We start from the raw sequence: 27,777 nt of genomic DNA on the forward strand, positions 1-27,777 counted from the left end.
AGGTACCTAGAGGAGCAGCGCCGCCTAGCAGGGCAGCCGTTGTCCTCCGGGATGCTGAGGAGGGAGGAAGGACCGGAAGTGCTCTCAGTCCCTCAGGAGCTCGGCCAGCTTCCCCAGTGGGAATGCTGAAGGTCAAGGTGAACTGTTCTATCTAAATGTGCTGTAGGGGTGGTGGGGGATACGTGCATAAAACACTTCTTTCGGCCTCGAGATTCTAACAGCCCACGTCCATCAGGCAGCCCACCTTCCGTGTGGGAACAGCCCCCAGCTCCACCCCGGGTGAAGACCCAGCCCCAGGAGGCCCCCAGGACCCCGCCGAGCCTGGCGCCCCTACCTTGAGGTGCTTGCGCACTTTGTCGATGAAGAACTTCCAACACGCCTCCCGGGTGTCCGTCAGGCCGAGGGACTTCACCTGGGGCCGCATGGAGGAGATGATGTTCTCCAGCTCCTCGTCCCCAAACAGCCCCGGGATCTCCCCCGAGGCCAGCAGGTCGTTGATCAGCACCAGAAACTGCTCCTCGGCCACCTGGGAGTCTGTCATCAGGAACACCGAGGGAACGTTCTTCACGGCCGACTTGATGTACTGAGCGCCGAGGTCGAGCTGGACCCAAGGAGGACACCCTCACGGGTCTTGCCAGGAAGATGCTCCCGTAGAAGCATCTCCCACAAGCACCCAGGACGGGGACGCCTAGAGATCAGCCTCCGTAAGAAACAGGCAGGGTCTGCAGCAGGAGAGTCAGAATTCCTTGTGGCAGCCCCAGAGGGGAAGCAACTCAGGTGTCCGTGGATGGGATGGATGAACACAGTGGGGTCCATTCATACCATCGAATATCTGTTTATCTGCCTTAAAAAGGAAGGAAATTCTGGCTCCTGCTACAACACGGAGGGACCTTGAGGACATTATGTTGATTGAAATCAGCCCGTCACAAAAGGACAAACGCTGCAGAAGTCCACTCACACAAGGTCCCCGGAGGAGTCAGATTCATAGAGACAGAAAGTAGGGTGGTGGCTGCCCGGGGCTGGGGGAGGGGAAGGGAGAGTCAGCATTTAAAGCGGACAGAGTTTCAGTCTGGGAAGACGGAAGAGTTCTGGAGACAGATGCTGGTTCTGGCTGCACAACAGCGTGACCGTGCTTAATGCCGCTGAACTGGATGGTTAAAACGGGGAATTCTGTGTTGGGATGTTTTGCCCCCAAAACAGGAATAAGAAACTTGAAACGGAGAACCTAAAAGAGACCCCCAAATAAATACGCCACAGGCTTGGATGGGGGAGACTTACAACTGAAAAGAGTGAGTACACTTCAAAGTAACCCCTACGCTTTTCAGAGCTCCTTTCATGTTACTAGAAGGATTTAAAAAAATAATTTGAAAAAACAATTGCATGGTCATTCTGGGAGAATAAAGGGAAACTAGTTTAAAAAAAGTAGCATGTTACAGAGCAGTAAAAATAGCTTGCTACTTAAAAAAAATGCCAATTTACATGTGTAAATTGTAAATATACATTAAAACGACTGTCAGTGTCATTCAAGTATTAACGTAAAATTTCAGGGGTTTGGTGATTTGTTTATCTATAGTGTCTAGTTTACAGACAGGACCTACTTCCAGGCCCTTGGCTTCGCTGTAGCCAGTCATTGCTGGTAGAGACAGAGGAAAACCAAGCCAAGATGTGGCGGTGAGTCTCAGGGCAGAAGGTAGAGGGGTGAGGCGAAGGCTTTGGGATGGGCTGTGCAGTGTCCCAGCCTGCGTCCCAGGCTGCAGGAACACAGCGGGAGGTCTGCCCCGCTCTCCCTCCATCTGAGGGCTGCTCCTCGCCCCTCCTGGTTCAGCAGTGGCTGGAAGTCAGGGAGGCCACCTGAGCTGCCAAGACCATGAGCTGGCCCCTCACTGAGCTTACAGTGTTTCTCCAGAGGGTCCAGCTCAGCTCTCTGGACTACTACTCGGGCCCCGAGGAACGGTCTCACAGAAAGAAAAAGAGCCCTCACTGGCCTGTGACTCGGGTCATGGTCCATCTCTCCCTGCTTATTGTACTGCCCGGTGCCAGACTTTGTGGGGTCACCGGGGCTCCTGAGGGACCCCCGCCCCACCCATCATCCCTTGGCAATCCCTGTTGTCTTTAAACCACCCTCCACTTTGTCCCAGAACATCACCGGGTCCTGCCCCTCCCTCCCTCCCCTGCTCAAACATCCTTGACAGTATCTTGTTTTCTTGGGATAAAGTCCAGGATTTTCCATGACGCACACTGATGCCCCTTGAGGTTGGATCCTGCCCCATCTCTGACCTCTACAGGGAGGCCCACAGCTTAGGGTATGACTTTATAACAACATTATACCATCGGGGAACACAAGTGTTATACCAAGAACATATGCGCCTCCTTAACATCTTACTGACGCTATTATTAGAACAACAATAATACAGCTTGTAACTGTTCAGGAGTCTGCCTCCCCCGATAGGATGCAAGGTCCTGTAGCCCTGTTTATCGCTGTCCTGACATTCGAATCCACAGAAGCTGCTTAATAAGTGGTAACAAATGCAAAGCCAGTTTGCTGTGGGTGTGGGAGTAGTGAATTGTGATGAAACAGATCAGAGTGGCCGCAGCTAACGCCCATGGATAAACTAACCACAGCCACGGCTGGCCCCAAAGTGAGTATCGGGAACAAAATCCTCACAAGGACAGAGTATGATGCCATCCTGGAAATAAAGCCATGCAGCTGAGCTAACAGAGCAGAACCTTTTCAGTGGAGGAAACTCAGTACAACTCTACAGCTCCCGATGCAAGGATTCCAACTACACCAAGTGCCCTTGAGGAGCTGGGGTGAACCCACTAGGTGGGCTCAGCTGACAACCTGTAAGACCCACCACACATCGGCTTGCTGCAGGAGGCAGTGTTTGGGAGACCCCTCCCCCGGAGATCCCAGGGCACCGCCGGGCTCTGGCCGAGGTCCAGACCATCCCGCTAAGGCCATCTGGCCAGGGGCTGCCTCGGAGCCACATTCGGTAGGGAGGGTCCCTCCACCCTGCCCCACCCTCCCCCCGTCCGGCATCGTCCTGGTGGCAGAAACAGCCCCCGCACCAAAGCAGAGAGGCGAGCCGTGTCACATGGTCAAATCAGCTTCATACATTCTGCATGAATTGTGTCTGACGAGCACACAGTTCCCTGAGAGAACAAGTTTTCGGGAAAAGCAATCAGTAAAAACCCTGGTGGCCTGTCTTGGGGATGGGAGGCCTGTTTACACTAATGTTTATTTAATACAAAAAGCACCCTTTCCAGAACCCTGAGCAGGAGGTCAGGCAGCTAGTACTGGTTCTGAATTATTTGACCTGGAGAATCCGGAACCACGCAGCAAAATTCGGTGACCACGGGCCTGAACCAAACCCCTCTGCCGCTAATACCTGCGCCGACTCTACAGGCTCCGACCTTCCCGGTGATGGAGACCCGCACTTTCTTTTACCTTCGTCACCCGGCCTCGGACACTGGTGGAATGCCTCCCCGGCCTTTCCTGTCTAAGATGAAGACTCTGCCGCCGGTGACCATCCTGTTTTCCGTGCTGGACACTCAGCTCTCCCCCACATCCCTTCCCCGGGGGCGGATTACCGAGAGGCGACGTCTCACCTTGAGGTCGGGGATCCCGTATCCCTTTTTGAGGGTGATCTGGAACACGTCCAGCGCGCTGATGTAGGCGGCCAGGCGCGAGAGGCTCTGCTTGCCGCTGCCGCCCACCCCCACCAGCAGGGCGTTCCCCCGCGGGGCCTCCAGGATGCGGTTGATCCTGCAGATGTGAGCCACCGCATCCTCGAACAGCACCTGCGGAGACCGGAGGGGCCGGCGGCGTCTCACCGCGCATGCTCAACGCACCTCCCTCCAGGGCAGCGCGCCCGCCCCCGCCCCCACCCGCGAGCTGACGCCGGAGCCCCGCTCACCAGGTTCATGACCGCGTTGACCTCGTTGTAACTGTCCAGGACGTCCATCAGGAGCTTGTTCAGCTGAGCCACGTCGGTCACCGAGAGGTACTTGGGATCGCCGATCCCTTGAGCGAAGTGGCAGTAGATGTTCGGTCTGGCGAATAAGAGCTCCTCACCGAGGTCCTGGACGTGAGGGAGAGGATGCTCCTGCGGTTCCGGCCTGGGCCTCGGCCACACAAATCCGACAGCAGCCCCAGCACCGCCCCCTCCACCGCCCCGCCCTCGTAGCCTCCGGATGCGCCGCCAAGCCCAGAGGGCCCTGCAGAACGCTGGGTGAAATCCCCTGGTCCCCATGACACTGGGAATGAACCGACAGTCCAGGACCACCATTCTACCCCGGAAACCCAGGACCCACGGGCAGAGCACGTGGACAGGAGCAGAGCTGTCTCTGCCGCGTGCGTGGAGGGAGGTGGTCACATCCTGCTCTCCCGAGGGCCCTACCCCGTCTCGCTCAGGCCACGCCCACGCGGCAGAGTCACCTCGTGGGACCCAAAGCGGTCCTCCCCATTCTCATCGGAGCGCCCTTGCAGAGGGCGGGGGTTGCCTTGGGCCCCAGCACGTTGCCCCAGGGAGCCTTCCTGGCTCTGCAGGACGGGAGGGGGTAGGGGCATGGCTTACGTCGAAGAACTTCTTGGTGGAAGCCATGGTGACCCTGAGCAGCGTTGTCTGGTCCTTCTCGTCCACCATCTTGTCGCCGTACACTCGCTCGGCTTCGTGCAGCCAGAGGCGGACGAGGTCCAGTGGGATTTTCAGGATCTCTGCGGAAGAGAATAGGAGGCCCTGCCCCGGACGCAGGAGGGTCAGCATCCTTAGCTGCGTCAAGGAGGCAGGTGGAGCACCACCTGCGTATCAAATTACCCGTGTCCCTGAGGAGGGATCTATCTGTGAGGCTGCGGCACAGGGTCCTCTCAGGGCCAGGGATCCTGCAGGGTGTATTCTGGGCCTGAGGCACGAGGGGAACTCCGCCCTCTAACGGGGTGGACGGCGGAGAAAGGGACAAAAGGGGCTGATCACAGCGGGAAGCCCACGATGGGAGGCCACAGTGCAGGGGCTGCAGGCCTTGGCCCTGCAGTAAGCCCGCCCGTGCGTGGTCCTGGCCATTCGCTAACCGAGTGACCCGCCCATCCGGTGGGTGCTTTTTTCCCAGGCCTCTGTCCTGGGCTCTAGGAACACGGCGATTACAAGAGGGACCATGTGCGGTCGAGTGGGGAGACTAACCAGACAGACAAAATCACAAGGTCATTCCATGTGGTGGTGGGGGCTGCGAATGACCCATGTAGGGCAGTGAGGCAGAGTGTATGGGGTGGGAGGGGCCTCTGGGGGGCTCGACATTCGAGCTGACACCTGAAGCGGGAGGCGACAGGTCTGACTTAACCGCGCCAAGCCTTAGACTCCCCAGCTGGAGAATGGGGATTCGGAGATTACACGTGGTTTGGAGGAGAAAATGGGGATAGAAGTGGCCCAAACCCAGTTTCTGGCTCAGTCAATACATAAGAGGAAACGTCATCACCACCGTCGACACCACCGCCATCGCCATCACCATCATTACTATCCTCACTGTCACCATCAGTATCACCACCACCACCATCACATCACCATGATCACAGTTACCAGCCCACAGGGCACTTTGCTTTCTCTCCTGAGAGTGGCAGAGGAGGAGAGCACCTCTGGACCAGGCCTTGGCCATCAGTTGGCGTGACACAGAGCTAAAAAGCAGTAGTACCTGGAAAATATTGGAGAGGTCCCTGAGGTTGAAGACATAGTGAAACTTAATGGCGGTGGGAAGAAACGTTGATGTGACTTTCTGGTGCAGGGCTGTTACAGGAAAAAGACACATCAATTCTCGTGCCCTCTTAATGGCCTCAGGAAGCGCAGAGCTTGAGCTAGTTTCTAAAGCAAATGGACTGTGAGACGGTGACAATTTAAGCGAGAAACCTGCACGGCTGAGGAGGGAGGAAGTTTGCTGCTCTACTGATGTGTCCATCATTTCTGTGGATCCAATTTCCCCTCCTCTGCCTCCCCCTCCAGCAACTGGATTTCACAGTATCGCCTGCTGAAGCACAGCATCGTTTACAAAATATTGATTTAAAAGTATAAATAAAATATTTACCAGGGGAAAGTAGGAAGCCACCACCAGCCCCAGAAGCCCTGGGTTTTCCCGACAGGAGGGGAGACGAGGCTGGCCAGCTTACCCAGGGCGGAGGCCACCAGCTGGCCGCTCATCCTCTGGACCGCCATGGGGACCGAACGACAGACCAGGTGCTGGGTCAGGATGGTGCTGTAGATGGTCATGAGGGCCTCCTGGCCCGGGAAGCTCACGGCAAATACACAGAAGTGGCGCTGCCGGGAACAACCACAGACCCTTGTCAGGCAGTGGGTGGGGACCAGCGCAGGGCAGGGCTGCCCGCCTGGGGCGCAGGCTGTCCACGTCGCCTCGTGCCTTGCAGGCATGGTCAGAAGGGACAGTTTCCCTCCTGGTGCCTTGTGTGTGTTAAGACCCCGCTAAACACAGGGCTTACAGGACACTAATGAACTCATCCATAAAACAGAAACAGACTCGCAGACATGGTAAATGATCTCATGGTTAATGGGGGAAAGGGGGTGGGACGGGATAAATTCAGGAGTTTGAGATTTGCAAATGTTAGCCACTATACATAAAAACAGATTTTAAAAAAACCCAGATTTCTTCTGTGTAGCACAAGGAACTATATTCAATATCTTGTAATAGCCTTTAATGAAAAAGAACATGAAAAGAAATACATATATACACTTATATATGCATGACTGGGACATGATGCCTTACACCAGAAACTGACACTTGGTAACTGACTATACTTCAATTAAAAACAAAATATGGCTTATCTCTCTAACAGCCAGATTCACATCACACCCTCAAGAAAAATTTGGCGGAGGTTAAAGAGCGTCTCAGAGCCTGAGCCTGGTTTTAAATTCCAGATCTCCATCTGCTTAGATGATTCATAGGTGAGGACCTGCCCACAGGGTGGTGCAGATCCAGTACAGGATATCCTGTTAAATCTGAATTTCACAGACAACAAGTAATTTTATTTTTTAAGTACACGTAGGTCCCAAACATGGAAGGTATTTGTTGTTTATCTGAAATTCAGATTTGGCCAGGCATCTGTTTTTTCATTTGGTAAATCTGGCGGCCCTAGGGGGTCACAGGGAGGGCTGGCCTGCCTCTCTATGCCCCTGCCCCCCCCAGAATGTTGTGAATGGTTCCTGCCTACCTGAAGCCGGGGGTCGATGGTAAAGGAGCCAGAGGTGGGGTTCATGCACGCCACATACTGACAGTTGTGGACGTCCTTCAGCGTCAGCTTCTGCCTGTCATACCTGTGCGAGGAAGGCCCGCGGAAAGTCATGCCACCAGCCCCAGGGAGCCACCCCCCAGGTCCCACCCACCCTGGTCATGCAATAAATAGCAACTATATGTGAAATGGCCATGTGTACTTTTACTCTCAAGAAAAATCTTGAAATGGGGGCAACAGAGTGGCTCAATGTGTGGGTCTGGGTGTACATTCAAGCACTGGGACTCTGGGGAGGCTGGACGACCTCTCTGTGCCTCAGTATTCTTACCTGTGCAATGGGTCATCACAAGGACAAACTGCGCTAGCACGTGAAAACACACTCTGAAGGGCACCTGAAATAGAGCCAGTGCTCCCTAAATGTTTACCACCCCTACCGCTACCGCTGTAGTTATCAGGGTAGTGATGATCAAACAGATGAAGGGTTTCCTTGACGCCAGGGCACCGAGAGAACTCCCAGGGACTCAGATGAGTCCAGAGGCTGCAAGGAGCCTGTGCGCCTTTTCACTCGCTCTTTACCCTTTGGGTTTTCCCCACTGTTAGGTGTTTCTTTTTTTTTTTTTTCCCTTGGGAGCTGGCACCCGTCCTTGTTGATTTGTAGGAATTCTTGTAACACCCCACATATTAATCCACTGCCAGGGTCAGACGTTGTGGCTGTTTAACCCCGTACCGCGTAGGTGTGCTCGTGGTGTCTCTTTGTGAACAACGTTCCTTAAGTTTCACGCAAGTCAAAGGAGATATTTCTCGGCCGTCTGGTCCAGGCTTTTGAAACCAAGCCTTGACAAGTTCCTCCTGCCCACACACCTTTGTCCAGGCCCCGCTTTTCCACCAACCTCACAGTTTCTCCTTTTGCTTGTAGGTCTGCCCTCCACGTGGAGTGCACCTCGTCCACGTGGGAGGCAATGTTCTTCTACGCTTGCTGACGGAGCCGCTGGCCCGTCCAGCCTTCCCGGCCCTCCCGCCTCTCCCAGCAGATCCCCCTTGAGGGGGTATGGGCCGCCCTCACGGTCTTCCTCCCGCTTTTCCTTCTGGCCTCCTACCCTCACCCTCCCCAGACCTCTCCTGGCCCTGGCCAGCCCACACCACTTGCACGTCCACAGAGACGTCGAGCTTTCCCAAGGCCCCAATTCTAGGGCCCCCCCCAAGCCCAGCTCTGTTGCCTCCCCAGGGAGCCAGCCCGCCTCCACATCACAGCCTGCCATGGCTTCACTGCTGTCCTTGCTGGGTTCCTGCAGCCCATGAGCTCTGGAGTCAGCATCATGTAGCAGGGAAAGGCCAGTGACGGAGTCAGGCATGCAGGCTTGACCTCCAGCTCGGCCCCTTGTCAGGGCTGTGACCTCCAGCAGGTGACATCCCCCCAACCCCGTGCCCTACTTCTCGGCAGTAAGGATGCTGCATGCATCCACTGACTGACTTCTGATGACATTTCTCAGGTTCCTTTGGTCTCAAAATATCCAGGTTTTGCCAGGCCATCACGGGACCCTACTTTCAAGTGATGCTTGTTTTAACTGCACTGAATGTTCTAATCTTTCCAAACTGTGAATGTAAATGTGCCACTGTCGCCTTTCAATTGTCCTTGGGAGAAAGTGTTCTCTGTCCGGCAGCCCCTGGGTCCTGGGGTCTGGCTGCCCCTGCCCTGGGCATCCTCTCCCTCCAGCTCTCATGTTCCAGCCATGATGGGCTCCTCTGGTCCCTCCATGCGCCAGACTCCCTCTGCACATGGCATCTGCTGTGTCCAGGATGCCCGCCTTGAAGGTTCCATGGCCAGTCCTGATGCAACTTCCAGCTGCCTCCCAGAGTGTCACTGACCCAGTCGCTGGGCTCCTCTGTGACTGCTCCCTTCACCCAGAAACTGTACCCCCAACCTGCCCCGCCAGATGGACACCTCAGTGGGATTAGGGCCCCTGTCCCCGCTCCACGGATGCTCCAGGCCACAGCCACCAGCCCAGGGCCTGGAAGACGCCCAGGGCATGTTTGTGGAATGGGCGAGGGGAGGAGACCCCGACTCGCCCCCTCCAGGCCTGTGCCCCCATCCCCGTAGTCCTGATTCCCAGCCCTGCACCCTCCCCCAGGTGGCCCCGCACCGCCCACTGACCAGTGCCCGTGGTCCATGTGCTGCCGGATGAGGGTGTGCGGGGCCACCGTCCCGTACTTGTCCACCTCGGGCATGTTCATGTCGTCGATGAAGTAGATCAGCTTCTTGGTGCCTGGCGGCCCGTAATTCCGCCCGGATTTCTTCTCCAGAGGCTTCTCAAGAATCCCTAGAGATGGGAGTGGGGTGGCCACCAAGGTGTCTGGTGGATCCCGGAGGCTGCGGCCCAAGGAGCAGTAGCCCTGGGCCGCGGAGGACGGGGCGGGGGTTGACTCCATCCAGCTCAGGAGTAAAGGAGGGGGTGGTGGTTGTCACCATCCAAGGCAGCAGGGGGAGGGCCGGAACTTTGTGCCCCATTGACCTTGGGGCCACTTCAGTCTGCTTATAGGAGAGGAGCTCCCTGTGGGACCTGCCACCCTGGTCCCCCTACTCTGGGGACAGAGACCAGTGGGTGGGGGCATGGGAAGTGGAGAGGCAACTGGCAAGTCCCCCCCGTCTGTGGTAAGAAGGGACAGTGGGGGACATCATGGTGGGGGGTGGGGGCAGCCACGCTGGGTGAGTGGGGTTGGGTGTGTCCAGGCCAGGCTCTGAGGACCCACCCTGGTCCTCAACCTCACCCTGGCCCTGCTCCCCACCTGCAACCCTGCACCCCTACTCCGGCCTCACCCTGCAGCATGGCCGAGGTCGTGTAGAAGTTGAAGGGCACGGCCTGCACTAGGTAGTCATCTGTGCTCAGGCTGTCCAGCTTGTCCCCCATCAGCACTGACTTGCCCGTTCCCGCGTTCCCCACTAGCATCACCGGCCATGACTTCTCCATGAGCAGGTCCATGAAGTAGCGGATGCGGATGGTTTCGGTGGTGTGCACCAGAGAGGCCTGGGTGGAGGGGGCGGGGGGAAGGGCGGGGGGATGGGAGGGAGGAGCTGTGACCCCAGGCATACCCAAGCCCCCCATCCCGGCCTGCGACCGACTTGCACACCTGGACAGTTGGTTAGATCCCCAGTTTTACTCAGAATCACCCGTGAGCGGACACCCTGCTGAATGAGGCCCGCTCCTAAATCGTCATGAACAGTCACCGCCCCGCTCCACGCTGCGGTTACCTGCAGCGGGACGTCGGGGTCCAGCTCAAAGGCGGGCACTCTGTCCGTCCACGGCAGGAACCTCTTGGTGTCGGGGTCTATGTAGTAGTCAAAGACCGTCCCCTGCGAGGGGAACTTGATTGTCTTAAACTCGTTGATCCACCATTTGCTGAACTCGACCCGATAGTCTACCAGCTGCTCGAAACCAAGATGCACAGAGAGGGCCCGGCTGAGTGGGTGCAGGGGCGGCCTGGTCTGGGCGCGCGCTCCGCGGCGGCCACTCACCTGGTCCTGGAACATGGCGCCCCCGCAGGCCCAGGAGCAGGCGAAGGCGAAGTAGAGCTCGTACAGCTCCTTGGCAGAGTCGGGCGGCACGTTCTCCTCTGTGAGGAGGCACTCGAGCAGGTACAGGATCATCTGGATGACTGTGATCTCAGGCACCGGCGTGATCCTCTTGAACCCGACGCGGAGCTTGTCCAGGCAGGTGGGCAGGTACTTGTCGAAGAGGATCATCAGGTTGGCCTTTTCTGACTGCACTTTGCGCCTCTCGATCCAGCTGCTCACCACCCTGGGGGAGGTGGGGAGGCATGGGAGGACTGCGGTCTAGCTGTAGGGTGCCGTCAGCCTAGAACAACTGGGAGCCATCTTTGCTCCCCCCAAATGCAGCTAATACTGAGGACAGTAGGGCTAGATACAGAAGAGAGGAGGAGAGAAAGGTTTCATACCACCTGGGGAGAGAGGGAGAGAGATGGGAAGGGAAGAAAAGGGAAAGAGGAGGAGCAGGGACACATCATTGCGTCATCTGGACTCCTGGATCCAGCCATGCCTGAAGCATGCTTTGGTGAAGTGAGCCAACTGACACATTGGTTTGGGAGTCCAAACCAATACGACAAGTACTCCTGAGGAGTCACACTGGGTTGTCTGGCACACGTGCATCTCTGGAGTGGGTCGCGTAGAGGTGGCCCACCACGGCTATGAGGGCTATGGGTTCTAGATTCCTACTGCTTGGCACGAATGGGCTCTAGGGTGGCCAGCTGTGGCCTTGGGCAAGTTACACACCACCTCTGGGTCTCAGGTTTCTCATTTGCAAATGGGCGTGATGATATAACTCCCATTTCAAGGGACTACCAGGGCTAATATTTTTAAAGCTCAAAGAAAAGAAATAAGCCTCTGCTAAAAGCATAAATAAGCAGCCAGCTCCCTTGCGGGCCAATAAGCTCAGTGAGCTGCCATTTCCAGGACGCCAGAGTGTAGGCAGGAAGCCTGGGTTACCCAACGCTGCTCGCGGGCCGTCCGCAGCCCCGGCAGACGCGCCTTTCTGCCAGTGACCTCGTGCTCTGGGAGCCCTGCTTCTCACCGCGCCCCCAGCAGCACAGAGACCCTCTGCCCTGCTGCACTTGGCTGTCCACAGAACAGAGCAAACCTCTGAACGGTCTATGCCTGCAAGCAAGCACGGTGCCCAGCTAGGAACCGAATTCCATGCACAGGCCTTCAGAATGGAGACCAGTCTGCCACTCTACAGAGACTGCCGCGTTTAACTTCCATCTTGAAGGCGTACGTGTCAAATTTTACATTTTGTCTTGTTGCAGGCATTTAGTGCAGGCAAATGTGCATGCTGGCTTTGACCTGAAAAGCCAGCTCTCTCACTCTCACACACACACACCCTCCCCACCCCGGGGAGCTGGGCGTCCTCCCGGCTCCAGCCCGGCGGGCTCCAGCCCTGCCCGTGGGGGCCCTTGGGCCCTGGAGCCTTGCTCCACTTTGCCCCCTCGGATGTGCTCTGCTACCCCCGCATTTATCCATTGCTGCCATTGCCGTGGGGGGAAGGTCAGGGGCTGCTCTCTCTCTTGGGGGACCCCTGCATTGGCTCTCAGCCTCTTCACTTCACTCCAGCAGAACCCAGGTCTCCTCCCGGCCCCCAAGGAGCGGCTTACTCCATGGTTATCCTTCTGGAGCCCCGAGAACCACGTCTGGCTAAAGGGCGAGTCGCTGGTTCTGCCCCATCCCTGCTTATGTTCCGGTTCTCTCCTCCCCGTCCCCACTGGGTATCCCCACTGCCGGGGCGCCCCTTGACCCCGTCTTCTTTCTGTCCCCCTGCCTCTTAGCAGCTCCCACCCAGGCTTCCTTCCAGTTCTCTTGCCTTGTCTGCTGCCCACCCTGAAAGCTCCCAGACACGTACAGCGGGCCCCTCAATAGACATGTCCCGCCACGTGAGGGTGCTCTTGGCAGGAAGGGACTGACCCTGGACCAGCCTTCAGGGCCAGCTCAGGGGCCAAGAGCGCCCTCACACCTCATACCCCATCCACGAACACCCTCCGCACCCCCGACCACAGCCCACCCCAGAACCTCCCGCTCTCACCCCCGATGCCCCTTAAATGCTGGTCCTCATCTGGAATGCTTTCCCCCTTTGTCCACCCGGAAAGCTCCCTCTCTTCTCCAGGGTCAGCCCAAACTCCAGCTCCTCCAGGAAGACTTCCTGTCTCCACGACAGGCCCAGACCCTCCCTCCGCCTCGGAGTTCCCTGCACGGGGTGCAAACATCGTCTCATCAGCTGCCATGTTGCAGTCTCCGGGCATGACATGCTCATGGGGAGGGCCCGGCACACGGCATTCATTTCATGAATGAACGAACGAGCAAGTGAATGAATAAATGAATGAACGAGTGCACAGGCGACTCTGAACCCCTCCCCGCACAGTCTGGAGCAGCAGAGGCAGAGCCCAACTCACGGGCTCCACCCGAGGTCGGCGGGGTTGATGTACAGGATGCCGGCTCGGGAGACGGTGGCCGGTGTGGCCGTCCTCAGGTGGCTGATCTCGAACACCAGCCGCATGGTGCGGTTCAGGGGGATGCGCTCGTTGCTGGCCAGGGTGAGGACCTAGCGAGGGACACAGGCCGGCGGGTTTCAGCTGCCTAGGCCCCCTCTGTCCCGAGGGTGTCTTGCGGCCGCATCACAGAAGAGGAGGAGGAAGTCTGGGACCCCACACCTCCACCAGCCCCCGACCAGCTTCACTAACCTAGCGTCTCTCCGCCTTCCTCACTGCCAGCACCCCCTCGCCCCACCCACCCCGGGGCCACGGAGAGTGTCCAGACGTCCAGACACGTGTACCACGTAGGACCTCACTCTGGTGCTAAACTTGCCCTTTGGAATCACGACCCCTCCCCTTCCCTGGGAATTCTGGGCTTCCCTCCTCCCCCGGGACTGAGAATCACTTTCTCAAAGACCTGTGGCATTACCTACGAGCCCCCCTGCCCCACGTCACTGCGGTTCTGGCCCTGGGTGGGGGGCTGCTCTGGGCCCCACAATCCCCGCACCTTGTTGTCATCCATGACGGTGTTGAGGGACTCGATCCACATGGGGTCTATGTCCCCGTCCAGGACGATCCACTTGGGGCCGTCGTGAGTGATGTTGGCCAGGTCCCGCATGACGGTGGAGAAGAGGCCTGCGGGCAGGGGCTGCGCTAGGCTCCCCCGTCTCTGGGAGTGGGGTGGACAGCAGCCCAGGGGCTCTCCGGAGCCCCACAAGCTGAGACCTACCTTCTCCCTCCCAACCCCGGACTCTCTCAGAGGTGCCTGACTTCAGAGGGACAGAGGCGGCCCCCAGACCGGAGGGGGCCTGGCTCATTTCCCGCCCTTCTCCTGACCCTGTGGACCCAACTTTACGCTCCCACCTGACCTGCAGCCCCAGCCCCCGAGTCTGGTCCATTTCGCAGGTTCAAGAGCCCCACGCGGAGCACTGCCTCCCCGCCCAGCACGCCACCCCTTCACTCATTCCCTCCCGTCTTCATTCGCTCAAATGTTTGCCAAGGACTCTCGAAGCGTCAGGCTCGGAGCAGGGGGGCTTGGGGTCAATCGAAGCCCCTGCCCATCCCACAGAGCTCGCTCCCCAGTGCAAGAGAAACAGATACACCTGCAGAAACAGATGTGTTCGAGAGAAAGCAGGGGGAGGGGCAAAGGGGGTGTGGGGGCAGGGGTCCTCTTGTAGGGGGCACTGCAGAGAGCCTCCCCACGCCCCCATCCAGGAGAAGGACGCTCTCCCCTCCTCTCCAGTGCCTCTCCCTCCACCAGGACCACCCTGGGGCCCCCACCGTCCCTCTCTTCAGTGCCCCGAGTTCTTGTCGTGAAGCGCAGTCTCATCAAGCCCCTTCCCCAGGGAAACACTGTTCCCAGCGCCCCCGGCTCCGGCCGGCCTTCCTGGGCTCACCTCCTGTGGGCCCATCTTGGGGTGGGGGCCCCTCTCCCCCCCGGCCCTGCTGGGGGCGGGTCTGCTGATGCGCAGCTTCCCGGACTCCTCCCGCCCAGCGGAGCGGAGCAGCCTTCCCCCTGTGAGCTCGCTGTTCTGCCCCGGCTCCGTGATGACGCACCGTGTGTGTCCGGAGGCCCCTCAGCCCAGCACGACCTGCTGACGGTCTCCGTCGGGCCGGCCAGGCACGGGGCAGAGTCTCAGCGTGTGTTCACCGCGCAGAATTAAGTGGGTGGCGAGGACCCAGGCCCGGGACTTCCGCTGGGGACCCCTCCCCGCTGGGGCCCGTTAGAGAAGACCCATTGGTTACCGTCTTTCCATTCCCTGGTCGCTGGGTTGATGATGCCAAAAAGCTCGTCACAGGTGACGGCCTTCGGGTCCAGGTCCACGGCCACCGGCTTCCTCTTCAGGTTCTGGTAGGTCTTGTGCAGGGACTTGAGGACCTGCCCCGGGGTTTGGGGAGGTCACTGACGGGGGCGCTGGGCAGCCACGGCCCCCATCCAAGCCCTGCACAGGGCCCTCGGATGACCCACAGCAGAGCTCCCGCGGGGGGCCTGCACTGCTCTGGCGGCACACAGGTGGGCTTGCATCCCCAAGCCTGGTCCTGGGGGGCGGCCAGCACGGTGTGATCGTTCCCACCTGTGCTCAGCGGAGGGCGGCCAAGAATTCCTGAACACTAACAGGGCTGAAAATGCCCACTAGTGCCCCACAAGCACAGGGGCATACGCTTGCTGGAGAACAGAAATTCAAGGCAAGAAAGCCACCCTGAATTCCCCCACCCAGAGGACGGGCTTTTTAAGGACATTTCACACGGATACACGTGGAGACGTACACACATGTACGCATCCTTTTTAAGAGAACAGGGTTCAGACAGTGTCCGCCTTCTCACAATAACGTGCTGTGCGTGCCCCCCACGTCACTAGTCTTTGGAAGTGACCTTTAACAATAACAGCGCAGTGGTCCATCCCGTGGGTGTCCAGCTGAACACTTGGCTGGTTTAGAATTTTCCGGTGTTACAGATAACAGTAACACTGGCCGCCACCACCCTCTGCTCTCCACCAGGCCCAGGCAATGGCAGGGGACAGGGGACAGCAGGATGGTGGGTGGGGACAGGAGAGTGGGAGAGGGCCAGGCTGCAGAGAGGCGGGTGATTAGTGTCGAGATGGAAGAAGCAGGGAAGAGGACGTCCCAGGAGAAGGGCCTCATTGTTGGGACTCAGGGTCACCTCCTTGTCTGCCGGCCCAGTCCCCCAGCCCGTCACAGCCCCCTTCCCTGCCAGGACACACCTCAGGCCCAGGATGCACCGGGGACCCCGTGTCCTCCGGGGCAGGACGCACCTGCGACTTGCCGCTGCCCGCGTTCCCGATGACGAACACTGAGTGCCGCACCTGCAGCAGCTCCTCCAGCTGCACCACCTTCAGCACGAAGCTGTCCTCCGCCTGCAGCTTGAGCTCCAAGATGCTCTGCTTGATGACCTGGTGGGAACGGCATGTGGAGGGGGCGCCGAGCTCACCGGCCTGGCGGGGCCTTCAGGAGGGAACAGCGGCCCTGCCTGTGGGGCTGTGAACGCGCTCTGCGTGGACGTGCGGGGTGTGGGTTCGCCCAAAGCCCCTCCAGTTCCTCTCCCGACCCGCCAGTGTTGAGAGCACAGCTGGAGAGGCAGCCTGTGGCCTCGGTGACCACCGCCGGCTGGCAGATGTGGCCACTACCCCAGTGCGGTGCCTGCCACGTAGGCACCCATCTGATGCGTGGTGGAAAGAGACACCCTCGGTAGGAGGGAAGCCCCGGCGTGGCTTCCTGGCCCACGGTGACCCGGACCGGTACCCACCTTCTCAAAACTCAGGTCCCGTTTCCGAGGCACGTCCAGGGCAGGGAAGAGGTCTCCAATGAGCCCCATGAACACAGGCAGGTCGTCAGTGATGATCTTGGGGACGTTGAAGTCCCTGAGTGCCCTCAGCAGCACCTGGGCCTCTGCCCGGCTGGGATCGCCCCTCTTCAGGGAGCCGGCCACCACCAACACAGACTTGATGGCACGCAAGCCCCAGTCGTAATGATCCTGGGCGGAGGGGCGGCAGGGGCAAGCAGTGGGCACAGGCCTGGGGGGGCTGGGACCAGGGCTGCCTGCCTCCAGCCCTGCAGGCCCAGGACACCGTCACACCCACCTGCTTCGAGAGCAGCTCTTTGCACAAGGTGTAGAGGGTGATGAACTTCCTGGCCAGGAGGCGGGCCTCAAGAAAACCCTCAGCCACCAGCATGATCTCGCATATCAGTTCAAAGTCAGGGACCACCATGGCGCAGGGTCTGGGAGGGAGTCAGCAGGGTCTGCTCTGGCTTCTCCGCCTCTTCCACCCATACCCCACCTGCCCCTTGCTCCCTGGGTGCACGCCTCACTGGCCAGGAGGACCACAGCATCACTGGGCAAGGTTCTAGGGGCGGAGCCGGGTTCCCAGCCTCCCTGCCCTGCCCTCCCCTCCCCCTCCCCCCTCCCTTGTTCCTCCTACACCCTTTGCAGGGGGGTCTCCGGGCCCTGCATCCCTTCACTCGACTCCTTTGAGTCACCTGAGCCCAGGCTTCCTTGTCTTGTACCGACTAGCAGGTTGCATCTGAAATGGGACCTCCACCCCGGGGAGTCGGAAACCGGGAAGGCTGCCGTCTGCCCTCAGGGAGGCCCTGGCTGCCCAGTCCCTCTCCCTGGGCACCTGTCTCCAGACTCCTCCTCTCCCTCAACCTGCTCTGGGTCAGCCTCGCCTCGACGCCCCCACCCGCACACCTGAACAAGGCCTTTAGGTTCTCGGGCAGCTCCGTGCGGCCAGCGTAGCCAGGGTTCATGGTGATGAAGAGGCCGACGGTGGGGATGAGGCTAATCATCTCTCCCAGGAAATTAAACGTTTTCTTCTTGGCTCGAATCGCGTCTTGGACACACTTCACCTAAGCAGGTGGCACAGGGACACATTCACGGGGGAATGACCAGCCTTGACGGGCTAAAGCGCATGGCTGTGATCTCTGTCCCAGTTAAACTCTGAATTTCAGTACAACTGTGGATGCACACACAGCTGTAGGAAAGGACGCAGAGGAGGAGACCCCGCGTGCCCCGGGGTGGCCGGAGGGAAGCTCCACAATCAGACAGGACAGGACGCGGAGACCACGGGCACTCCCATGATCTCGAGGTGGTGTCACTCCACAGAGCTGCACCCACTGCTCCCCCACCCTGCCCTCCCCGAGCCCCTGCAGCCACTGATCTGTTCCCATTTCCGTGATTCCGTCTTTCGTGAGGGTGACTAGCGGGATCCTACGGTATCTAATCTGAGACCCCCTGGCGGGGGGGTTCCTCCAGGTCGTGGCTGTCCCTCTTCGTTACCCAGCGGGGCCCCACCCCCACCGTTTGGTGTGCCCCATTCCTGCTCTGGCAGCGACCCGTGGGAGGGCTGATTAGTAGCCACCCCCGACATCGGTCTTCAGAAAGTCGGCACCGGGTCAAATCTGAATGCAGGGGCCACGAGCAAAGTCGGGGCCTCCTGGCTGCTGAGCAGCTGCAAGCCTCCAAGCCACCACTGGAGGGCGCCTAATGTTCACGGTTAAGACCTGACCTGTGCCTCCCGCCTTGGAGCAAAGCTGCCTGGCTGGCCTGGACTTTCCTCCCAGACCAGGCTGCAGGGTGGTGGGCTGGGCTAGCGGTGGGACCCCTCTCCTCCACGTGGAGTCTCTCCTAACCTGTTCCAGCTCCTGCTCCACCCTGTGAGTTAACTGGGCTCTATGTAAATATTCTGGGGTCTGTGTGCCGCCTTGTAGGGGAGCAGGGGTCCGCAAAGCAGAGGTCAGCACTGCCCATGGGTCTGGGGACACTGGCCGCCCTCATCCTCTCTGCCTTACCGGCCCTCGGCCCCAGGGACAGTTCAGTGTCTGTGTCTAAGGAGGGAAACAACAGGGGAGGAGGCCAGCTACCCGCATCCACTGCTAATCCTGCCAGTGAACCCACTTCACAGGTTAGAGAATGGAGGCACGGAGAGTTTAAATAAAGAGCAGAACTACACTTAAGTTGGTAAATTTCAATCAGGCTCCGCACCCAGACTGCGGGTCCTGGGTGGCCGCTGGGCTGGTCTCACCACGCCCACACCCTCCTCTGCTCCTCCCGCCTGCTCAGTGTGACCAGAGGGGCTGTTCAGCCTGGCTCTGCGGCCTTGCCTCACCTGTGGTCTACAAGGTCGGCCCCAGGAAGCCTGTATTTACTCATCGACCGTGGGAGCGGAGGGAGGGGTCTCAGCGCCATTAGCAACCCGATTTCCCCTTCCTTTTGGAATATCAAGGTCGAACTGGACCTCGAAGATGTTGGCCCATCTTACCTGAGAAAGCCCAGCAGTTCTCAACGCCAGAACAGTTAAGAACCTCTGTGCTTAAAACATGTGGGGTGGGGCCCACTCGGGTGACTTTAAGGAGCAGGGGTCATGCTGGGGTGGGCTGCTCCCTGCATCTGAGAACCCTGCTCCACACTGTCCCCACTGTGGGTCCTGCACTCTGTCACGAGTGTTCCCAAAATACCCAGGCATATTTCCTCCCTCCTTCCAAGCTCCCTAATAAACTCCTATGCATCCTTCAACGCCCAACTCCACTGGCCACCGAAACAAAACCCACTGTCCTGGTCCCCTAAGCAAGATTAATTACCCCTGGTCTATATTCGGTTACACATACGCCACCGTGTCCGACTGTTTCCCTCCCACATGCCCAGCCAGGGTGCGAGTCCCCAGAGGGCAGGGCTGGGGTCAGGTTTGTGCCACATCCCCACTCCCGGAGGCCGGCCCTACAGGGAAGCTGATGAGCCCCGGGCCCGCAGAGCAGTGAGTCCCCGTACGTGCCCCAGAGACCGCGCGGCTCCCACCTGCACGGCAATCACCGACAAGACCTCCACGGAGATTCGGTTAAACTCATCAAAGCAGCCCCAGGCTCCCGTCTGGGCCAGGCCCTTGTAGATATTCCCACAGGACTAGAAGGGGTGAGATGGGAGAAGCGTGCATGGGAGACCCTGTGGGGAAGCCTCCCCTGGCCCTGCCAGCCTCACCCGCAGGCCCATCCACGGCCTCTGGACCGGCGGTCAGCTCGGGAAGGTTGGGGCCCTCGGAAGGCTAAAGGCAGGATGTCTGCTCCCCCAGAAGGGTTAGCACTGTACAAGGCCAGGTGCCAGGAAGAGCCCATCCTTTCCCCATGACGCCCTTGGCTCCCGGTCCCTCCCTGGGATGGGGGCTTTGCCTGGGCTTGGATAAGCACGTTCGTGTCAAGTTCAGCCCTTGCCTCTTTCCAAGCATGCAAAGGGGGAGGCTGTGGTCTAAGGCAGGGCGGAGGGACTCCAGATCCCAGCTGGACAATCAAGATGATTCTCCACGGGCAGGGCAGGGCAGGACGCTTGAGGCTGGGGCTGTCCACCCTGGGGGCCTCTGCCAGACACACTGGTCATGCCCAAGAGGCCCAGCCTCCCAGGAAGGTCAAGGCCGCCAGGGGGGTGCAGCTGCTCAGCCCGCCTGTCTGGTGGACGCCATCAGCAAACTGGGGAGCGGGCACCTCCCGCCCAGGGTCGGCCTGCAGTGTCCAGACACCTAGAGCTCCCTTGGGGGATGGGGGCTGCGGGCTCCTGGGGGAGGGGCTGTCTGGGGTCCTCCCCACCTACCTTGTAGTCCATTTGCTCGGAGCAGTTGAAGACGTAGACCATGGTGCCCAGGGCTCTGCCCAGGTCCTTGGTGGTCTCCGTCTTGCCGGTCCCAGCGGGGCCAGCGGGGGCTCCACCCATGATCAGGTGGAGGGACTGGGTCAAGGTTATGTAGCACCTGCAAGGGACCCCTGGTCACCTCGTGGGTGGCAGCCTCACAGCTGCCGGCTTTCTCTTTCACTGTGCTTCAGTGATACCCGCCGTGCCCCAAGGAGGCGCCAAAGGGAGCAGGCAGGGACCCGTGATGGGCCCAAGGAGCAGGCCTCAGGGGCAGAGGCCGCTCCAACAGTCACACAACGGTCACATCATGTCCACTGAGGGTTCACTCTGAGCAGCGTCTGCTCTGAGTGCTTTTTTTCCTTAAATAATTCACCTGATCCCCTACAAGCTCCTGGCACTTGTAAAACATTGTCCCCACTCCGCAGGCCCTCAGAGACGCTAAGCAACAGCCCCAAGGCCACACAGCCGGCGTTGGAGCATGGGAGTAAGAGCTCAGTCGTCAAGGCCGGGTGCCTGGCTGGCGGCAGGGCTGAATCTGAACCCAGGTCCCCGGACCCTTCAGCCTCAGCAGGTGACTCGTGGGGAAGAGCCCCGAGGAGACGCGTGGTCTCCCTCCCCTGCGTTAAGGGCGGGTGTGAGGGTGGCCGGCGCGTGCCCACCTGTCGGTGAGCGGGGTGATGACGAGCCGCGGCGTGTTGCCCAGGTACTCGTATGAGTACTGGATCTGGGCGTCACAGATGTTGGCGAAGCAGTGCCTCCTCTCCTCGTCCCAGCGGTGCCGCAGCTGGGACTGCCAGGTGAAGGCCTGGGCGCTCTCCACCTGCAGGGAGAAGGCCCGCTGGCCGCCAGGCTGGACCTGACCCCGGGGGTGCGCCCCGGCTCCCTCTCCTCCCGCAGCGCCCACTTCACCCGAACAGCAGGCACTCCTAATCGGGCTGCTGGTCTGATCACTTACCAGGGGTGAGACTACGGGATGATGTGGGGTGAGGGGGGCTGCCGCTGCCAGGAACAGTGTCCCTCCCCGCCACTCAGGAAGCAGCAGTAACGACCCTGGCTCCCGGCCCCTCCCCGGAGCGCGTGCCTTAGCCGTGATCATCTTGGCGACCACATCCCGGGCGTGGACGTCGATGGTGCAGACGGTCATGATTTTCATCCTGTCCCCGGCGCTGAGGTTTCCAATGAGCAGGGTGATGAGGGCGTTCAGCTGGCTGATCTGCAGAAGCAAAGGCGCCTCGGCTGGGACACCGCCCACAGGGTGGCCTCCGGGCTGGGCAGTCCCCCCCGGGGGCTCTCGGTTGGGTAGGGAAGACCGCTGGCACTCTTGTTCACAACCGTGAAACACAGAGGGTCTCGGTATCCCCTAGCTGGAGGTGGGGAGAGCTGTGCAACAGGGCCCTGACGGAATACCAGGGAGCCACTAAAAATGGTGAAGAAGAAATTCTGATGCCCTGGAAGACCAAGTGAAGGCAGGATTTTAAAGCACGTGGATAGTTTCTTTTCACCTAGGAATCAATTATATGCACACAAAGGACTGGAAGGTTAGATGAGAATTTGTCCACAGCGGTTCTATCTGGGTGGTGAGGTTTTGTGCAGCTTCCCCTTTTGTTTTAAACATTTATCTTTAGTTTCTTAATTTGTAGCCAAGAATCTTTCTAAAAATTAAACTAAAAAGGAGAAATTAAGGCCACATTTTTCTAAAGGGGTTACTCTCGGGCAGAACAATCGTTTGCAGGCGGTAGTGGGGGGTGCCAATGTGTGGCTGCTTGTGACCGAGAACTGGCAGCTGCACGAGCTGAGGCCACGGAGGCAGGTCTTCGGGCGGACATGGGCCCACGCACCTGCTTCTTGTGGTAATCTTTGATGGCGTTTTCATATCCTTCCTCCAGCCTCGAAAACGCCAGGCCCACCTCGGTGGTCCACCAGATCTGGGTGCACGTGAGGGCGATCTGAAAACAGAGGGGGTCCCCCAGGTGCCCCCATGTGGGCATCGCCCTCTGTCCGGAGGAAGAGTTCACACCAGTAAGGTGGCTGTTCTCCGCTGAACCATGGTTAACCCGGGACCGGGGAGCGCCGTCCACCCAGGCCCCTGACCTGCGCGGGGTAGTCAAAGATCCACTGCTCCCTCGGCTTCTCCTCGTATGTCACCACGGCTTCCGGGATCTCGTGCCGCAGGGTGGCGCACATTCGGTCCAGGACCCGGTTCAGCCAGACTTCCACCTGGGGATGGAGCCACGTGGACCAGAGAGGCCGTGAGCACACCTGGTCCCGACAGCTTGCTTTGTCATTTCAATCAATGACTGTTTGTCATCACCACCACAGTCATCCCGGGGGTAGAGATGCCAAGGCTTCGTGGAGCAGGGCGAAAGACCCACTTGACAGATGGGGTCAGGAAGCCTGGCTCTACCCCGCAGAACGAGCTGCCCTGCGCGTCTGTGCTCAGTAACTTTCTAAACAGAAAAGGGAGGGAGATTCAGAGGAAACTCCAGAGGAGACTCTACGTCCGAGCCCCCCATGTGGTGCCCATGTTTGGAGCCTCGGCATCCGTACCCCGGGCCCCGCCACCCCGTGTCCCCGGTGGGTTCTGATTGGTGGATCCCCACTTGCCCCTCAAGTGCATCATCTCAGGGGCTGAGATCGTCATGATGACAAACCTGTCAACAAGCCTTGTGTGTACTTTAAACTATGAACCTTCACCTGACCCCTGCTTGGGGGGAAATACCCAAACGGGCCAGTCGGGTCAGTTCTCTTGTTCAGAACAACCCCAGTGCAGGTGCAGCTCACTGGAGTTCGTTGTTGTGTCCACAAGGAGTTAAGTGTGTGAAACGAATCTGAACAAACTGACGTATGAGGCCTGTCACTGCCCCACCAGCCCCGCCGGGCCGGGTGCTCTGCAGTCGGGCTGTGGAAGCTCAGGTGTTCTCACGCGAGACTTTCTCCCTTCCAAGCTGACTTACCTCTGAATTCTGTTTTGCTTAGGCTAATATCAAGATCGATTCGGGTGCTTGATCAGTACTTGGCCAATGAGACGGGCAGAGGGCAGCCAGGAAGCTTGCCGTCAGCCTCCTGGGCTGGGGAAGCTGGAAATGGGATCGGGGCTGCCCAAGGGAAGCGGGCCCCTAAATCAAAGCGATAAGGCAATAATGCTGAACAGGGATTAGAACCTGGCAGTTCAGGTGTGCGTGGCCCCCTTCTAAGCAGTCCCCTTGGCATTAATGATAATATAGTTTCACCGGCATTAGTAAACCTCTCCGTCCATCCCCACTCCCCCTCCCTCCCCTCCTTTCTCTTCTTTATTTGTTTCAAGACACACCGCATACTATGTGAGCAAGGCTGTGCTGGAAATTCTATGAAGACCTTCTTCAAGCATTTGTTCTGAGAGGCAGAGGAGAGAGGGACGGTCCTGTCCGAGGCCACAGGGCCCAAACGCACGCGGCCCTGTCATCCTGGGTAGCAGTGGGGCCTCCGTCCCTTCGCCCTGGGACTTGCACACACTCACCTGCCCCGAGAGGTCACACTCCTGATCAAAGTCCACGTACTCGTCCTCCTTGCTGTACATGCCCAGGCCGGACTTCAGCGGCTGCCCGGAGGTGTCGAGCTGGAACTTCAGCTTGCACAGGCTGTCGAAGAGCTTGGACAGGTGGCGGCTCACCTGGGTTGAGGGGGTGGTAGGGAAAATCACCTCATTTTGCAACCAAGGGGGTTTGAAGGGGGATGCATGCAGCCCGAGTTATCCTTGGCAGTTTTAAACTTTTTTTTTTTTGGCTCAGACCCCACCCCTTTTCTGATTAACATTAACTAAACATGCTTAAGCAACAAAGGGAAGAAGCAAACACTGCTCTCAGGCAGGACCAGAAGCCAGCACCCTAGAGACAAACCCCAGTTCCTGAAGATTTCTCTCCTTGAGGAGGCTCTGTCCCTGAGTCGCGCACTCAGACCCTAAAGTGCAGGCCACCCTTGCAGCCCCCTCCTTGTGCGTCCGCAACTTCATGCTTAAAATAAAACACAGTCGTTTCTCCTTCTCTCCTTCAGAACAGGAGCCTCAGAGGAACTTCTCTTCTTTTCTTCCCGGCGCCTGGGATTTATTGGGGTGGGCCAGGTGGCGACCTCGTGAGTCAGCGTGTCATTGCGAAACAGCGTGTCCCTAAGCCCCTGGCATCCACCCCGTTTCGCAGAGGACGAAGATGAGGGTCAGGAGGGTGAGGGCAGGATCCGGGGCCAGGCCCGGTCTTTCTGTCACGGCTCCTGGGTGGCTTCTGGTGTGGACGACACGACCCCGTGGAGGTCATACAGGGACATCTGCGGACAACATCCCAGGGCCACCCAGACACAGGGCCAAGCATGGCCCGCCTGGAGGCTGGAGCTTGCACCTGAAGTCGGCCTGTTTTCAGAATGTCGGGGGCCCGCCTACCTCCACAGGGTCATTCCCGTTGGACAGAATGTCTAGGAGGTCGGCCGAGGAGACAAAGTAGAACCTTGGGAAAGCCAGTCTTTTCGTCTCTAAGTATTCGGCCAAGGCCTTTTCGCACACGGCCAAGCTGTGGGGAGGGAGGAGACGAGGCTGCTGAGTCCTGCTCTGCAGAGGGTCTTTTCCAGCCCGTCCTGCCCGCATGCTGGACTGACAGCCCCGGAGACACCCAGTCTGTCCATAGCCCCAGCGTGCTTCAAACCTGCCAGCCCCACATGCTCGCTCTCTGGCAGCCCCTGACCTTGCAGGTGTCCCTAGAGAGGATGGGGTGTAGTTTAATCTCTGTGGTTGTTGCTCCTCTGAGGCTGAAGGCCTGCTCTGTGGCTGGTGTGGCAGGATGTGGCCAGGGAGGGCGAGTGCCTCAGGAGGGGGCGTGTTAACCCAGGATGGGGCCGGGGGCAGGGGGAGTTGCCCCATTCTAGCCAGCAGGGGGCACAAGACACGAGTTTCTGCCATAGCAAAGTCCTTCTGCTGGACAGGCGTGGGGACCCACCTCTTCTTCAGGGTCTCAAGTTTGTTGTAGAGGCCAGGTTTGTTGGTGGCTTCAATCACATTGGGCGTTTTCACTGCATCTTCCATCAAGGCCTGGGAAGAGAGAGGTACCCCCGAGGCGTGAAGAGCCCTGTGGCCTCCAACGTCGCTGTTTCTGAAGGTGCCCAGGCAGGAGGGAGCGGACTGTGCTCACCTTGAACTCCAGGTCGATGTCGTCGAAGCGCCTGGAGTCCTCCGGCAGCTGGGTGCGGATGTCCTCCGAGCCGATGAAGATGCTCTCCAGGTGGCTCCACGTTCTCTGCACCTCGAACCAGATGGAGATGACCGAGTCCGCCGTGGACAGCTTCTGCTGCCAGCTCGTCACCTCCTGCAGGAAGTGGGACAGGTACTTGGACGTCATCAGGTTCTGCAGCTGCACCTGGTTGTCCTCCAGCGTCTCCACCAGCACCTCGTCCGACTTGAGCATCATGGTGCCGGTCCGCGGGTGCGGCTCGTGCTCAAACTCCATGGCGGACCAGGTGCTGTCCAGGGCTTTCAGCACCTTCGGGGGGACGGAACTCAGGTCAGACAGCGTCTGGCTTGAGGGGCGGAGAAGCACCCAGGGTTTCCTAAAACGTGGAAGGAAGCCCTGCTTTCAGAAAGCCCCAGTGTTCACACCAACGTTATTCATAAGGGCCGACAGGTGGAAGCAGCCCAAGGGTCCGTGAACGGGTGAGCAGATAAGCACGACGTGTCCGTACAATGGAATGCTATTTGGCCACACAAAGGAATGAAGCACAGACCGTGCTACAGAAGGAAGGAAACTTGAAAACATGCGCAGTGAAGGAAGCCCTCATACTGTGTTGCCTTTTATACAAAACGGCTGGAACAGGTAAACCGATAGAGACAGAAAGTGGGTTAGTGGTTGCCTAGAGCTGGGGTAGGGGGCATGGGAAGATAGGAGGGGGCCGTGATGGCTAGAGGGCACAGGTTTCTTTCTGAGGCAATGAAGATGTTCTAAAATTGACTGACAGGGCATGGGGTGCCTATCTGTAAATATGCTAAGACACTGAATGATACGCTTTAAATAGGTGAATGGTATGGTATGTGAATTACAGCTCAACAAGGCTTTTTTTTTTTAAGTGCCAATTTCAGCCAAAATGTGACCAAACTCACAAAACAGGAGAGGAGAGAGATCTGAATTGCAAAGGAGTCCTCCAGGGTTTCCCTGTGTCCTGACGCAGCCCTGGGTACCGGCCGATGGCCAGCCCTCCCGCCTCCCTCCTTCAGCATCTCAGAAGAAAGAGGCAGAGGCAGCCTGGACCACAAACCACACATCGAGGATGCTCCGTGGAAGGGGAAGGGAGTTCAGGCTGGTTTCACATGCACACACGACTGCGTGCAGGAGATGGCTATAGCCAGGAATTGCCCACCCCCCACTAATAAATTCTGGAAATATTTCACAAACGTTCTGTCACAGGCTGGGTAAGGAAAGCCTCACCGAACTTCGCCTTCATGTTAAATGACCACTGGACCCCAGGGGAGAGGAGAGACTTGTGGACGTTGGGTTGGTGGGTCCAAGTCAGCATCACCCCGTCCAGAATGGACTTCGCTGACAACAGGGGCTACCTTCTCCATCCCGGACTCCTTCACGGCCTTGTCGACAATGTTCCGGACCTCGTCCTCGTATCTGTGTAGGTTCAGCCGGAGTAAATCCGCCAGGGTGGTCTCCTCGGACATTTCAAATTTCACCTACGGGGAAAGAAACAGGCACCTTCCGCAGCAACAGGTCACCTGTTCTCCAGGGGAGCGACGCCTCTGTCCTTCACGGAGAGGCAGGTGAGCGAGCGGCCCAGGCTGCAGAGGGGGCAGGTGGGCTCCGTGACTTGGGCGGGTCACTTCGCCAAGCCTTTCCTCTCCTCCCTGTGGAAGTGTGTGAGCGCAGAGCCCTCTTGTAGTGGGTTGAAAAGTGTCCACCCCCCCCCACAAGTTCACGTCCGTCTGGACCTCAGAACATGACCCGATTTGGAACCAGAGCCTCTGCAGCAGTTAGGGATCGTGAGATGACATCATCCAGGGTCAACTGCATGGGGTCTAAATCCGATGACGGGGAGTTCTTAGAAGAGAAAGGAAAGGGAGATTTGAAATGCAAAGAGGCCACGTGCCCACAGAGGCAGGGACCGGAGGGATGTGGCCCAAAGCCAAGGCCCGCCTGTGGCCACTGGAAGCTGGACTGGGTCAGAGGGACCGCAGCCCTGCCGACACCTTGATTTTAGACTTCTGGCCTCCAGGGCCAAGAAGGAATACGTTTCTGTGGTTTTAAGCCTCCGGCCCGTGGGCTTTGCTGCTGCAGCCGCAGGGCCCAACCAACCCCCTCAGGCGGCTGCTGCGCTCGTGACAGGTGCCACCAAGTCACAGGTACCATTACTCTAGTAACAACACCAGCTCCGTGCAC

The 27,777-nt window shown here is 58.7% G+C and overlaps 1 protein-coding gene across 13 annotated transcripts in view; it reads right to left on the reverse strand.

Moving 5' to 3' along the window:
* The window catches only part of DNAH17 (dynein axonemal heavy chain 17), a 113,318-nt gene that overhangs the window by 34,419 nt on the left and 51,122 nt on the right, over nt 1–27,777 (reverse strand). For 8 of the 13 annotated variants that reach the window (XM_072939714.1, XM_072939715.1, XM_072939713.1 and 5 more), the window contains 29 exons: nt 26,952–27,074; nt 25,537–25,884; nt 25,345–25,436; nt 24,795–24,921; nt 23,883–24,035; nt 22,478–22,603; nt 22,225–22,380; nt 21,468–21,599; nt 21,046–21,206; nt 20,348–20,504; nt 19,565–19,669; nt 17,462–17,619; nt 16,854–16,992; nt 16,520–16,747; nt 16,029–16,166; nt 15,002–15,134; nt 13,764–13,891; nt 13,178–13,326; nt 10,737–11,019; nt 10,473–10,646; nt 10,041–10,248; nt 9,378–9,543; nt 7,208–7,310; nt 6,152–6,299; nt 5,683–5,774; nt 4,578–4,739; nt 3,918–4,082; nt 3,610–3,801; nt 335–601 (listed from right to left, as the gene is read on the reverse strand). In XM_072939714.1, coding sequence (XP_072795815.1) covers nt 335–601; nt 3,610–3,801; nt 3,918–4,082; nt 4,578–4,739; nt 5,683–5,774; nt 6,152–6,299; nt 7,208–7,310; nt 9,378–9,543; nt 10,041–10,248; nt 10,473–10,646; nt 10,737–11,019; nt 13,178–13,326; nt 13,764–13,891; nt 15,002–15,134; nt 16,029–16,166; nt 16,520–16,747; nt 16,854–16,992; nt 17,462–17,619; nt 19,565–19,669; nt 20,348–20,504; nt 21,046–21,206; nt 21,468–21,599; nt 22,225–22,380; nt 22,478–22,603; nt 23,883–24,035; nt 24,795–24,921; nt 25,345–25,436; nt 25,537–25,884; nt 26,952–27,074 — 4,713 coding nt within the window. Of the gene's footprint in view, nt 1–334; nt 602–3,609; nt 3,802–3,917; nt 4,083–4,577; nt 4,740–5,682; nt 5,775–6,151; nt 6,300–7,207; nt 7,311–7,553; nt 7,576–9,377; nt 9,544–10,040; nt 10,249–10,472; nt 10,647–10,736; nt 11,020–13,177; nt 13,327–13,763; nt 13,892–15,001; nt 15,135–16,028; nt 16,167–16,519; nt 16,748–16,853; nt 16,993–17,461; nt 17,620–19,564; nt 19,670–20,347; nt 20,505–21,045; nt 21,207–21,467; nt 21,600–22,224; nt 22,381–22,477; nt 22,604–23,882; nt 24,036–24,261; nt 24,477–24,794; nt 24,922–25,344; nt 25,437–25,536; nt 25,885–26,951; nt 27,075–27,777 lie in introns of those variants that run through there. The other 5 variants (XM_072939717.1, XM_072939718.1, XM_072939719.1 and 2 more) reach the window with 5 other exon arrangements.

This window comes from Vicugna pacos, chromosome 16 (genome assembly GCF_048564905.1).
Source record: "Vicugna pacos chromosome 16, VicPac4, whole genome shotgun sequence".
NCBI classification, from domain to species: domain Eukaryota; kingdom Metazoa; phylum Chordata; class Mammalia; order Artiodactyla; family Camelidae; genus Vicugna; species Vicugna pacos.